The sequence below is a fragment of the Anabas testudineus genome, chromosome 2, assembly GCF_900324465.2.
Source record: "Anabas testudineus chromosome 2, fAnaTes1.2, whole genome shotgun sequence".
Lineage (NCBI taxonomy): Eukaryota > Metazoa > Chordata > Actinopteri > Anabantiformes > Anabantidae > Anabas > Anabas testudineus.
Genome location: NC_046611.1, coordinates 11,794,496 through 11,809,269, shown reverse-complemented (window position 1 = coordinate 11,809,269; position 14,774 = coordinate 11,794,496). Strand labels below are relative to the sequence as shown.

Here is a 14,774-nt window from a genome sequence, read left to right as displayed (position 1 = left end):
GGAGCAACCAGATAGCATCATGAGGAACTGAGAAGATCTTGCAGATGTTACCAAGGGTCATTTTTAGCTAGAAACATTCATATAGATGTTCTCCCAACTAGAACCTTAGGAAGAAAGTTGTCCCTTTAAGAGTTGGTAGTAGTTTGTTGGCATACAGGTAAGAGTCAGAATCAATGAAAGGTAGTCAAACACCAGAGGTTTGTATTGAGGTACATCTGTAAACACTGAAATTTAGTGGAGTATAAGGAGGAGAAGTATGAAGCAGTATAACACAGAAGTAAAATACAAATATCTACAAGTACTTCAGTAACTGCCCTGTACTTTTAAATATCTTCAGACCTATGAACACCAGAACTAAAAGTTGTCATCGCTACGCCCCCTCACCGCAACTCGTCTTTGTCTGCCTCTACTGTATCTCTCCCCAAACTCCCTGTGAGTGTGTTTGTTGTGAGTCTAGGGTTTATCATGTAGGTCGTGTTCTGCGTTCTCTGCCCTCTCGACGTCCTCTGTGAGTTTGCTGCAGGTCTCTTGACTGTGTGCCTGTCTTACAAGTCATTAGTTATGCAGCAGCATTTTTTTTTAAAACTGTCTTTGCCCTGTTTTCACCGCATGGGTCATTGATATTCCAAGCTGGTATTTAGCAGCTGTGTGTGCAGCAAACAGCAAGTTCTGAATTTGATAAGTAAAACAGTAGGACGCCATCTCTCCTACCAAAGCTAAAACTATTGACTGGCTTGAATGATCGTGACTGGATGCATGCTGCTTCATATTAAACCCGACACTGTTGGGGTTTTACACGTTTCGAGTTGATAGTGTTGATTGCAGCGCTGTGGGTCCACTCATAGAGTTTAAGGGCATCTGTTAGACATGATCAAAAGGGCTCACTGTAACTCTGATTGGTGGAGACACCAGTGGTTTTACTTAGTAGCTGTGTGTCTTTGGATGTTTTGCTTAATCTGCTCCAGGATCAGAGAGTGAAGATGAGAACATTATCATTCTGGTGAGATTCGCTTGAGTACATCATGTTAATAGATCATATTAAGCCAGTGTTTTCAGTAAATATTAAAATGCAGAGCTTTTAAAGATCGATCCTTTTGTCAGTTTTCAAGGTCAGTGCTATTTATAGCATGCAACAACCAGAAAAGCACTACGTTGCATCCATTAGCACCATTCCTCATTCACTCCACTCTACACATCCTGTGTCTGCAGTTGCTCCAGTTCTCGCGAAATGTGTCTTGCTAGAATAGGTGTGTGTGTGTGTGTGTGAGTTTGTGTGTGGCAGAGCATTTACACGATTAAAAGCTTACGCACAATGATGCATTCTTGTTAAAACCATGACTCAAACACATTGTAAGCCGGCACTCGGCATATGAGTGGGGCTCTTTTTAAATTGCGATTGGCTGCTTTTGGTTGCCATGGTGACAGTCAGTGGAAGTTAGCCTTATGATGCTGACTTTCTCTGATTATATGTGTATTTATTTCAGGACGCATCCTGCTGGTACACATGAGGGGTGTGTGTGTGTGTGTGTGTGTGTGTGGCAACATACTCTTATGTAACGACTTGTTGCGCTTACATCAAATGTTACTTTAGTGAGTACAGAAAGTTCTCCGTAGACAGACATGTGCCAGAAAGTGTAGTAAGAGAGGAGCCTTACTAAATAAAATGTGGAATGTATTTACATTAGCTGTAGTATCCACACTGATATAAAAGATGATTCATGTGATTCATGTGTCATCTCTTCATATCCCTGTGTGCACTTCAGCTTTACCTGATGAGTAACAACATCTTGTCTGTCTGTGTTCTGTAGAGAACTGATGAGGAGGCGGTGGTGGATCGTGGGGGCACGCGCTCCATGCTCAACACTAACTTTGAGAAGGAAGAACTGGAAGGTAACACCAAAAACAAACAAAAATAATGCTGTTGATATGTGCTCCTCTATTCACTACTTCACTGTCTTTTTTTGGTTTACATGCTTATATATATATATATATATATATATATATATATATATATATATATATATATATATATATACAGTATATTTATATAACATGTATCCACTCACACCACAGCTTTCTCTTGTGGTACTGTAATATGGAGAAATGAGTGAAGAAAAAACTAAATAAAGAACAAAACAATAGAAACATGGTGCAACATCAAAATGTAAACTTGCATTAAAATATAAAATATTATAATTAAAAACTTAATAATACCAAAATAAAAGATATAGATTTGAAACCACAAGCATGTTCATATAATGTAACAGGGTGAGTCTAAATGACATCATCCGGAGGAGTTTTTTAGGTCAGATGACGTCATCTGGAGAAGTTGCTCACACAAGACTAAAACCTCCATACGAGCAACCAGGAGGTGTTTTTCATCGAGGAGCAGGGAAGGCAGGGGAGAAGTTTAATACCGTTCACATGTATAAATGTAGAATTTTAAGAGGCAAGTTAAATATTGGTGAAATGGCCCTTTAAGATTTTTTGTACTGTATTAGCTGATTGGCTTTCAGGTGAGAACCAGAGTGATTAAGGTAGACAATGTTAGTGGTAATCTTCAGACTAAATCTACTTATGGTAAAACTAACAATTTCAGGAACTAGAGCCGTAAACATGTCAAATAATGATATCAGTGATTGAAAAGAAGCTGTTGTTGGTATTCTTTCTATCTTTGGCCCTGTTTTGTTCTGTCTGTCCACCTGTCGAAGTCATTACAAAGGGATATTAGGTTTTGATGTGGGTCCAGCAGCATCAAAGAACAAGGGCTTTATTCTCTGCACATCTCTTTGCATCAGCATTTCACCCACTGTGAAGCAACAGCAGCAGCAGAGATGGCAATTTCTGCATCAACATAATCTCGAAAATACAAGAACGCTGTTCCAAAAAGAAGGTTTACAGTTTGTAACTTGGCTGAGTAAAACCAGAATCCCCCTCAAATCCAAAACATCAGCTGATGTACAGTTTGCTCCAGGGGCTACTTATCCACATTTTGAACATTAACATTTTATACATATAAGAATATGGAAAATTAGAAAAAAACATCGAATAGTCAATGAAATAAAATACTTGAATCTGAATCTGAGTCTCTTTTAACTAGAGAAACTCACTTTCTTGCTCTAATACTGCTGCTACTCTCTGCCCTCCTACATGCACAACCCACAGATGATCACGTCTCAGCAGGCAAATAACAAATCACAACAACATAATTGTTTTCTATTATACTGGTAAAAATGAAATTTAAATCTGGATTATAATGACTAGACAATAAGAGGAAAATGTTCAGAGAGACTTTATTTAGGAGGTATTGGTAATACTTAAGAAAATAACGCATTAATTATACAAATAACAATGTTGGAATAAGTGGAAAAGAAACAAGTACTAAGAGAAATAATGCATTACAAACAAGAAACAAAAGGCAAAATGTGAAATAACTTATTAATTGTAAATGTGAATTATAGCTGAAGGGGAAGTACAATTAGTTCCTCCACCAGTATCCTTTGTATTATTGTTGCTAGGCAACCTTTACCAAGGCAGCCAGTGAAGCTGTTACTCTTTATTCTGCCACTGCGCCGGTGACGCGGTGCTTTCATCTTGAACGGATCCTCATCCTCGGCTGATTGTTACAATTATGACAAACTCTTCGTCTGTCGCCGTGGTGACGCTAATGCTGCATCAGCACCACGCAGCAGGAGGAGATGCTCTGAAGTTCTGTCCCTCTAAAATACATCATTCATTATCAAACAGCCGCACTGCTCTTTGCCATAGAGCTTCATTTTTGTTGGAAAAAAACTAAAAATACGTCACAGACTCACACTGCTGTTGTATTTCTTTGTGATTCAACTCACCACATACACCATCCTACTGCCAAAAATGTTCGTATCAGCACACAGCATTTTGCATTTAAGCAAAGGCAGCTATGAGAATTGATTTATAACATCAATTGTGCTGCTAAATCTGTACAATCCCCTACCAATGAGAATGTACTGTTCTTAGCGGTCATGTAAAGCAGCGCATATATGAATACACATAGGAAAGCTTAAGGATATCAAAAGGCAAAAATCAGCGTCACACACCACTGTGTGAATTCAAGCCTTGGCTGACTGAAACCCAGTGCAACGTCCCAACAGAAGAAAAGATTCTGTGACATCAGCAGCAGTCGAGGCCTGGAGGAGGAGAGCTATTTTGGTGAAGTCATCCAGTCATGAACCTTAAAGCTCTATTGCTCTTTCCTTATGTTCTGCTCTGCTACCTTATTGTTCCCGTCTGCTGGATTGTGTCTTTTATTGTGAAATTTGCTTCACGTGCAAAGTCAGCCTCTGCTCTTTGCTCTCTCTATGTGACATACATAATTTAGTCAGTGCTAGCACCAGTTTGCTGTGGATGAATGCATCTACAGCAGTACAAGCTCTGACAGGGTGAGATACATTCCCAAACTGCAGAGACAGTTTGACGTACAGTTCGTTTTCTCTGTGCGGCCTCCTTCTGGTTTCTTGTTGGTGGAGGGTTTGTCTTTTCACTGTGCGCTTAGGTGATTTATCTCATGTCTGTTCATTGTTTAATTCTGTGCTACGATGCGATTACTCACGTCTCTAAGCAAGTGAAAGCAGTTCAAGGTATCTAGAGGAAGATGCATTAGTATTCTTTTAGCAATGTGTCATTGTGCCTTCTTTGTGGTAAGAGGAGGAAATGTCAAATGGGAAACCAACATATTTTCCTCTGACTGAGTTGTACTGTAGCTCTAGCGCTTTCATTGCCCTGGGTATAGATACATTTGGTGTCACATTATGCCCGACGTTGTGGCGCCTCATACGGCGCGAGAGGGGCAGATAAAGAGAACAGGGTGTCCAATAGTCTTGTCTGTGTCCGGCCAGTGAGTCAAGGGCCGGCGGGAAGGAAGCAGTGGCAGGGCAGCTCAACCGCAATAAAAGAGGAGCAAGTCATCTCAGATTATCTTCATATGACCGTGCACACACACACACACACACACACACACAGCACAATGTCCTTTCAGAGTCCCAGCCTATTTGTTCTGTATTGATTTAAAATAAAAATACTCCTAATTGTAGAAGTCATCCAATTTTAAAATCAATTTCAACATCCTCAATGAAGACAATAGCTTTTCTGGATCCACTCTGACTAACTTACTAGTTTTTATTTCTGCATGCCACTTGTTGTTTCACTGTCAGTCCGTCACTACCAAGCTTGTTGCACTTGTTGCTAATTATGGGGAAACCTGCAAACTCTGAAAATCCTATCCAGCTTCCAATATGTATGCAACAGGAAGACACCTGTTGTATACTGCTCAATTCTCAAAATGTTGCATGCAACGATGCAAATAATTATCGCTAATGAATTATTTTTCTGATGTCGCATAAGTTAAGTTAAATCCTTACTGGGCATCTGTGGCTGTTTCTGTCAGATTGAGTGTTTACTTCAGAGCTTAGGAGCGTATGAAAGAATGACTGCTGGGGCTCACAGAGTAGAGGATTCAATTTCATTTCTAGAAGATGAGAAAGGTTAAAGCGAGGTTTCAGTTTATTCAAAGAAGAACCTTTCTAATGTAAATAAATAATGTTGATAATTCAATTTAGTTAGGTCAGTCAAAGTAAACGCAAGAAATCAAATGTTGTTTATGTTGTGTTCAGGTCACCGCACTCTCTACATAGGGGTTCATGTACCCTTGGGTAGAAGATCGCACCGACGTCACCGTCACCATGGACATAGACACAGGAAGAGGTCCAAGGAGAGGGACTCTACAACTGAGGATGGACGAGAATCCCCTTCACACAGTAGGTGTCTGAGAAGGGCTGAAGCAAACTTTTTTACAATTTTTTTTACATTTTTGTACAAGACTTTCCTCCAAACCATTGTCATGTAAGAAGATCTCTGTTTCTATGTTGAATTCCTCTTTACTTTTCTCCTACCTTCCCTCCTGTCCTCAACCTGTCCACATTGCTGCAGTCGACACACCAGCTCAGAGGGTGCAGTTTCTCTTGGGGACAGAGGATGGTGATGAGGAACACATGCCACACGCCCTATTCACTGAGCTGGATGAAATCTGTCTCAGGGAGGGTGAGGACGCTGAATGGAGAGAGACAGCCAGGTACACCACACCTCTCATCCACATGGGCTGGGTCTCACCAGATGTTTGTTTTTACTCTGTTAAATCTGAGACTTTGTATCTGCACTCAAACAACCCTTTTTACCACTCTTCCCACTGTGCAACTTGTCCGGGTTTTTGTATTTTCAGGTGGCTCAAGTTTGAGGAGGATGTTGAGGATGGTGGAGAGAGGTGGAGTAAACCCTATGTAGCCACTCTGTCCCTACACAGTCTTTTTGAGCTCCGCAGCTGTATCATGAATGGCACTGTGATGCTGGACATGAGAGCCAACTCGCTGGAGGAGATTGCAGGTAGACACTCAAGCCAGGAAAGTAGGACTGTGTTTTAGTTTTTGTTTGAGGGGTGACTAGAAAAAGAACGTTTATCGGTGGACTGTGGGAAACTGTGTGTTGGTTTCTGTTGATAGCCAGCTCTGTATCATGCAGACAGACACAGTCAGGTGTAGCCTTTACAAAGAACTGAATGGAAACCTCCATTACTGTGTTTGTTTGTTTGTTTTTTCTCAGACATGGTTCTGGATCAGCACGAGGCGTCAGGCCCATTAGGTCAGGATGCCAGAGTGAAAATCCGCGAGGCACTGCTCAAACAACACCACCATCAAAACCACAAGAAACTGGCCAATCGGATCCCCATTGTACGCTCATTTGCCGATATTGGCAAGAAGCAGTCTGAGCCTCATTCAATGGACAAGAATGGTGAGCAAACGGTCTGCGCACACCTACATCTGTCAATTTTATATACCCTTATATACCCTGCGTTACTATCTGCTTTATAGAAACCATATATGTTGTTGTATTTAAATACATACAGTATGTTTTGTGTAATATGTTGTAATCCTTTGCATGTTTTTTCCAGTGCGTCCGTATATGACTTGCTGTGTTACTGCTCTTTGATATCTCATTTTCTCCTCTTGTTTGTGTTTCTCCGTGTTTGTGTTTGTGTTTGTGTATGTGTTTGTTCTTGTCTGCTGTACTTTGCATGTGTGTGCATGTGTTTCATTCACTTATTGTACAACCAGTAAATGACCTCTATTATCACACAATCAGATCTCCTGAAAAAACACTCCCCAAGAATGCTCTACCCAAAAAAACCTTTTTCCCGTCTGGCACGGCAATGGTGTGTGCGTTGTGTGTCATGTCTGTCTACCTTTCCATCACCTTTGAGCTCCGCCAGGAGCCACGGCAACATGACCCCAGACAGGCCCAATGGCAAAACCAAGATCAAGCGTCTTAGTGTCCTTCAGGCAGTTTCACTAGGCTACTGTCCCATCTCACAGGAAGACAAGGACATTTGCACAGGCAATCAGGACACCTTGGCTGATTAACACTAAGTCTAGAGATAACAGTGGTATAGTGCATAGAGGAACTGAAAAAAGAGGAGAGTATCATTATAAAAGGTTAAGAGTGGAAAGAAAACCTCTGCACTCTAAACTCATGCAGATTTCTCTTTATGCAGCGCTGACAGTCAGCATGTTCTTGTAGCTGCTCTATTTTTCATACTTAAAAAAGAGGCAAGTAAAGTAGTTGGTATTAATCATGCAGACATTTTCCTTACTTTTAACATCGTTGGGTAAGTGGTAGTAATTCTTCTGAATTATTTATGTGTGGCAAAACAGGGCATGTACAGTTCACCAGTTTTTGATAATACTCTCCTCTTTTTATCTTCAACAGTGTGTTTGATGACTAGAAACTAAGGAACTTTGACACTTATATCCTAGATTTATAACCCTTACTAATTACTAATAGTGGAGTGCTTTACTCTTTATTCATGGTGCAACTTACACAACGCAAACAGTAACACAAAATAACTCATTTTGTGGCATTTGGGCAACTTCATTAAAGGAATAGTTCAAGATTATCTTATCAAGATTTAGAAAATATCCATATACCACTCTCATTTCTGAATGTTAATGATGAAGCCTAACAAAAAGACTGAAACCAGGGGAAACCAGCCAACAGTTCAGTAATTAGGTTATGTTGATTTGTTTAAACTATAAAACACTATTTGTGTTTTAAGGGGATGGTTAGGTGCCAGAATAAGTAATAGTAAATGCTAAGCTAAGCTAATTGGGTGCTGACTCCAGCATTGTTTTGAATCAAAGTCGTATTGGTATCTATTTATCTAAGGTACCTTTGAACAAGTGAATGAAAATATGCTGTTCAAAATGTTGTTGTATTTTTTTATATATTCATTAAATATAGCTAAAGTCAGCAGGTAGTTAGCTTAACATAGCACAAATGTTGGAAAGAGGGAAGGAGCCAACGCTAGCACACTTACATATGTCCTGTGGTAAGTCCTCCTACTAAGCCTGGTAATTAACCTGTTACTTATGTAACTTATATGTTTAGTGTAAATGTAAAATTACATATGAAATAATCATAATTTAAATAAAGCTGTACTGTTTAATGTTAGTGTGCTTCCAAAATGCTGGTAGGTGGATTTTATTAGCACTGGACAGAGCCAGGCTAGCTGTTCCCAGTTAGCTAAACTGAGCTAATAGCTTGCTAGCTCTAGCTTCATATTTAACGGACAGCCATGAGGGTGGTATCGGTTTTCTATTTTAGGTCTTGGCAAGCAAGTGAAAAATAATTTCCCAGAAATGTCAAGCTGTTTCGTTAAAGATAATATTTCACATCCTCGGCCAGATTTCTAGCATTTCCTACAACCACATCACAAAAAATAGCTTGATTTTGAAATTTTATGAGGAACAATCTTTGAATTTGTTTCAGCAATACTACTGTAAAACAAATTTAAAAGCTATTGAGTCATGTCAGTGAGCACCAGCGCATGTGATTTTCAAATAAAAGGTAAAGATTGTACCTCATTTAGTTTACCAACCTTCATTTGGAAATGTTTAGTGTAAGATCCAGCTAAAACCACAGCTGCACCATTGACGATCATAACAATTTCACTTGGTACACTCTGAAAAAAGGTACAACACTGAATCTTTTGTTTGAAGGGTTAAGTCTTTTTTACCAATACAAACGCAGCACCTACAACAAAATGATCCACTGCCGTATCACATTTTTCAGAGAATGTAACTGTACCCTGTAGTTACTCACTGGAGCCCTTTGTCTTTTGTGGGAAAGCAATATTGTGAAAAGCTGAGCCTCCACGAAACTGACATGCTGTTGGTTTCCTGCTCTGCCTGACAGGCCAAACGGTCTCACCTCAGGCCCAGCCGACCAACAATGAGGGCAAACAGGATGTCAGCCGAGAAAACAGTGCTGTCGACTTCAGCAAGGTGAGCAACCAGACCCACTGCTGCTCCTGCTGTTTATCCACGGGCACTGATAGTTGGACTCATAACTAGTGCTGTATATTTTACCAAGATTGGGTTACGTGTGAAATGGTCACCATAAGCCTCTTGCCCTGGGAAACTGACTGGATCTGAACAGATCTCTGCTTTATTATTATGTTCTGATCCAGACATTATTTTGTATTTTCTTCGGATGATTGACGATAACCACTTTCGATCAGTCTATTTTTGTTGTTTTTTAGATACACTAGTTTTTTGTCCAAAGACTTTGTCTTGTTTTGATTTCTTTCTGTCTCACAGATTGACCTGCACTTCATGAAGAAGATCCCTCCTGGTGCTGAGGCATCCAATGTCCTGGTGGGGGAACTGGAATTCCTAGACCGCCCTGTGGTGGCCTTCATCCGCCTGGCTCCTGCGGTGCTGCTCAATGGCCTCGCTGAGGTTCCTATTACCACCAGGTAATAAACAAACTGCTCAGCCTGAGACCTCTGCTCATCTGTTTCTTATTTTCTCTAGTGGATAAGTGAAATGACAATTCCCTAAATGCTTCATTAGGAAAGGACACAGCTTTAACCCAAAACCTGCTGTCTCTCTGTGTTGAACAGGTTTCTTTTCATCCTGCTTGGTCCTATGGGAAAAGGGCCTCAGTATCATGAAATTGGTCGGTCAATTGCTACTCTGATGACTGATGAGGTGAGGCCTTTGTAATAGGTAGTCAAAATGGAACTAATTTTATTCTTATCACAAGATGTACCATCTAATATGCAATGAACTGATAAAATATGATGAAATTCTCCCTTGAATTTTTAATATTTATACTGTAGATATTTTAGAAAAGTGCAAGAGACACTAAAGAGTATCCCAGGACAGGACACAAACTCTGCATAGTTATGCTCCACAGTTGCTTTTCTTTAACCAAATCTGGCCTTCAACTTGTTGTAAAAGCGATCCTGGGATCAGTAGAGAATGTAGGGAAACAGTGCAGCTATGCACTAATGTCACCATCATCATCTGAGCCAGATGTGCCTTTTTTCCCTTGGGAAGCATGAAAATAGAAGTGATGTCAACCTACTTCATCATATATGGAAATAAATCGTGCCCACACACTGGTATTTGCTTTTGATCCACTATGTGCAAGAATCATATTCTGTGCTTTACTGAAAAACAACTTATTGCTCTGTAGATTCCTTTGTGTACTGTATGTAAGATAATATTCAGAATATTTAGAATTAGCAGTTACACAACTTTTTATTGTAAAGATAATGAAAAAATAGAGCCGTCTGTTAAAACAGTAATGGTTTGAAATCATGGTCTCTCTCCTCTCTCCTTATCTCCTTTCACAGATTTTCCATGATGTTGCTTACAAGGCCAAAGACAGAAATGACCTGGTGGCAGGCATTGATGAGTTTCTGGACCAGGTGACAGTGTTGCCCCCTGGAGAGTGGGACCCCTCTATCAGAATAGAGCCTCCCAAAAATGTGCCCTCTCAGGTGCTTTATTTTTGTACCTAAAAATATGAAAACATGAAAAAAAAAAATGCATATTGTTTATTTCTTCTGCCTGTGTTACATAGAATGGTATAGTCTAATGCTGCCACACGTATCTCCCTATTTTTTGACTGTTTAGAGTTTGATAGTTTCTGTATATGTTCCAGTGCTTTCACAATGCCACTGTGAGTCATTTGTGCTTTGTAACGCCTGCTGAGGAATATTTAAACATCTGTGTTCTCCTCTAATCTCAGCTGCGGAGTACTCTGTGCTTTGAAGCCACTCCCCAGGGTTCTGTTCTCAATCCTCTTCTAAAACATTAGTTATTTTTCCTCCATCAGTTATTTTGGTCTACTTTGAAACGCAATCGGCCATCTTGTTTGGGAGAAAGATTTTGCAGACTTCGAGCTTGTTTCAGGCCTTGTTTGTTTTTCCTCTTCAGTCATTAGGTTCCTGTGGTGAATTAATGGTATGCTACTGTGTAGTTAGATTGTTATGCACATGAACTGTGTACCAGAAAATGCTAGACTCTTTCATAAAAGATCAATCTTGTGGGTTATGTTGGCATTAACATTTTCTGTGATTTAAGGTTTGACTCAAAAGACATGTAAGTGCTCCTGACGCTTGTTATTGTGCATATAATGATGATCAGTAACAGACAGTTGACTGACAGTAATCCTAAATCTTAAACACACAGGAGAAGCGGAAGATACCTCCTGTTCCCAACGGTGTGACAGATCTTGGAGAGTCAGAGGAACATGGAGGGCACGGTGGCCCTGAGCTCCAGCGCACTGGGAAGTAAGTGTTAGAGAGACTGATTTGCGACACACAGCCTTGAGCTCTCGAAGGTTTTCTTTGTCCCAGTCTTCTCGTCGCCTGTTAGATGCCTCCCTGTCCCCAAACGATAAATTTAGCTCTCTTAAGGCACGCACTACACTGCTGGCCCATTATCATTCCTCATGCTTCAACTCCACAAAGAGCTTTTGTTTGAGATTTAATTCATTATGAGTTTAGATTTATCCAAGCATGCTATCCCACACATAAAGCCACATTCTTCAACACTGCAACGATGTTACATGATTTAATAACATGTTGCTGTCTGAAGACTCACACATCTAATGAACACTGCCTCCTAATCCTCACTTTCACTTAACGTTTGTGTACAGATACATTTACGGTAGAGTAAGATCTTACTTAGAAAAGCATAGAACCTACAGCGTAGAACACTCAACATTGTTTAACATTAAATTAAACCAGTGGGTTCATGTCATTTTAAACTTGTAAATAAAGTACATACATAAAATGATAAGATTTTGATGGCCTTGGGTCAAGGGTCAAGGTCGCACTAGCCTCATTAGCCTCAATTACTTCTAAAAGAACAAAGACAGAATCTGCACCAAGTCTGATTCAGATATTTTACTGATGCTCTGAACTGAAACGAGAAAAAACAAAAAGGACGAGTCCAACATTATTAGTCCTCTGACAGTCAACAGTGTGACCTTCTGTGACCTTTGGGACTCCCAGCTGACAACAACCTCTTATGATGGGTCCTAACAAGTTTGGTCCACGTCTCTTGAAGAATCTTAGTGCATTCTTCCATGGGACATTGTTTCAGCTCATCCAACCTGTTTTTGAACGTGGACGTTAACCATGAACCTCAGTTGCTTACCCATTCCCATCAACCCAATATATCAGGAACACCCTGACTGATTGAACTGATTAAAATATGAGTTAGTGCAAACATGTATGTTTATGGCAACCATGATAATAACTGATTTAAATAAAATGCCGCCGTGGCATCGTTTCCATACGCTTCTGCAATGCCACAACATTTATTCCCGTCCAGAGTTGCATTAATTTTTTGACAAGATCTTGTATTGATGATGAGAGACTCGGACCGCTGCACAAAGTCTCCAGCATAATCCTAAAAATTTTCAATGGGGTTAAGGTCTGGACTCTGTGGTGGCCAATTCATGTGTGAAAATGATGTTTCATGGTCCCTGAACCACACTTTCACAATTTTAGCCCGTTGAATTCTGGTATTGTCATCTTGGGATATGCCCATGTCAGGGAAGAAAAAAGGCATTGGTCGAATAACCTGGTCATTCAGTATATTCATGAAATAAGAAGCTACTAACTAGTAAACTCAAACTGTACCTGTAGTTAGTCATGTGTGTAACTCCTTAATGAGTCCACACATAACAAAAAAAAGTCTTCACATCAAGAATTTCATTTTTACATAATTTTCAGGCACAAAGACACGTTATGACTTCACAAGGCATTTACTGACATTCACAGGGGGGATTAAAGATGAAATGCTGTCATCATACAAATATCCCCTTATCACTACAAGGGGATTTTTGGACCAGTGATACAATGAAATGATGCAGTGCGCAAAGGTGTTTAGTGTTCATCTCAGAGGGTTTAATAGCAGAGGACTGAGTGATGTGCTGCTGCTGGGTTGAGGTATGCTGCGGTGCAGTTTCATATCCCAGCTAAGATTGGCTGAAAGCCCAGTCTCAGCTATCTGACTTACTCCGTCCACCACCCCCACCTCCTGGGACATGGCATACTGTAGCTGCCTACTACTCAGACTGAAATAGGGATAATATCCCTCCCACTGTTGCCATAGCAACTACCTCAAGCTAACTCACCGCTATAGAAAGCATGAACGCATGAGTGGACATGCACACACATACATTTGTCGGGACGTAAACACGTAAAATACAGAAGTACATTCAGAGAGGAGGAACTTAGCCCCTTTGCAGTAACACTGGAAATATTCTGGACATATGTTAGAGGAGCTGGTGATTGTCTGCTGTGGTTTGTTCAGTCACAGAGAGATATTCCCCAATACTTCACAATATACACAATACAGTTTGCTGTAAGGAACCGACTGACTTAGTCACTTTGTCTACTTTACTGCCTGATTGGTAACGCCGGAGCTGTGAGCACTTATATGTGATAAGTGCTCACATGAACATAGCAAGAAAACTCTCAAATGCCATTAGTACCAGTATCAGCTTGCAAGACTTCCTCTCATAAAACGACTGTTTTATCTTCTTCTTTAAAGGTTCTTTGGTGGGTTAATCTTGGATGTCAAGCGAAAGGCTCCTCACTATCTTTCCGACTACACTGATGCCATTAGTCTACAGTGTCTGGCCTCCTTCCTCTTCCTCTACTGCGCCTGCATGTCCCCTGTCATCACCTTTGGAGGACTCCTGGGCGAAGCCACTGAGGGACGTGTGGTTAGTACAGTAGCAATATCTTTATCCTTCACAAGACACTCTCTATTCACGAGAGTGGGATTTATGAAATCGTTTACAGCACAGTATGCTTACATTGTGTAATAGCTATGTTAGTAAAAAACATAATTTCCTGTTCTTCCAGAGTGCTATAGAGTCCCTGTTTGGGGCCTCCATGACTGGAATCGCCTACTCTCTTTTTGCTGGTCAGCCCCTCACCATCCTGGGCAGTACGGGGCCTGTTCTTGTCTTTGAGAAGATCCTCTTCAAGTTCTGCAAGTAGGTTATCTCAATTTGTGCTTACAGTACAATATTTAAATTTAGATGGTAGATGTGTTTTCCAGTATGCTTCAGTAGGGATTCAATTACATATCCTTCTTTTCTCCTCCTGTCCTCCTCTTCTAGGGAATATGGCCTTTCCTACCTCTCGCTGAGGGCCTGTATTGGCCTGTGGACGGCCTTCTTCTGTATACTGCTAGTGGCCACGGATGCCAGCTCGCTCGTCTGCTACATCACACGCTTCACCGAGGAAGCTTTCGCTGCCCTCATCTGCATCATCTTCATTTATGAGGCCCTGGAGAAGCTGATCCATCTGGGAGTTCATTACCCCATCAATAAAAACAACGACCTTCAGAAACTCACACAGTACTCGTAAGTTC

At 40.6% G+C, this 14,774-nt stretch overlaps 1 protein-coding gene across 3 annotated transcripts in view; it reads left to right on the top strand.

Moving 5' to 3' along the window:
- LOC113164389 (sodium-driven chloride bicarbonate exchanger-like) overlaps window positions 1–14,774 on the top strand; it is a 34,661-nt gene that overhangs the window by 13,732 nt on the left and 6,155 nt on the right. For all 3 annotated transcript variants that reach the window (XM_026363676.1, XM_026363677.1, XM_026363678.1), the window contains 13 exons: window positions 1,809–1,890; window positions 5,649–5,792; window positions 5,965–6,106; window positions 6,254–6,414; window positions 6,631–6,819; window positions 9,280–9,368; window positions 9,684–9,841; window positions 9,989–10,076; window positions 10,727–10,873; window positions 11,568–11,668; window positions 13,944–14,118; window positions 14,261–14,394; window positions 14,521–14,766. In XM_026363676.1, the coding sequence (XP_026219461.1) occupies window positions 1,809–1,890; window positions 5,649–5,792; window positions 5,965–6,106; window positions 6,254–6,414; window positions 6,631–6,819; window positions 9,280–9,368; window positions 9,684–9,841; window positions 9,989–10,076; window positions 10,727–10,873; window positions 11,568–11,668; window positions 13,944–14,118; window positions 14,261–14,394; window positions 14,521–14,766 (1,856 nt within the window). The remainder of the gene's footprint in view (window positions 1–1,808; window positions 1,891–5,648; window positions 5,793–5,964; window positions 6,107–6,253; window positions 6,415–6,630; window positions 6,820–9,279; window positions 9,369–9,683; window positions 9,842–9,988; window positions 10,077–10,726; window positions 10,874–11,567; window positions 11,669–13,943; window positions 14,119–14,260; window positions 14,395–14,520; window positions 14,767–14,774) is intronic.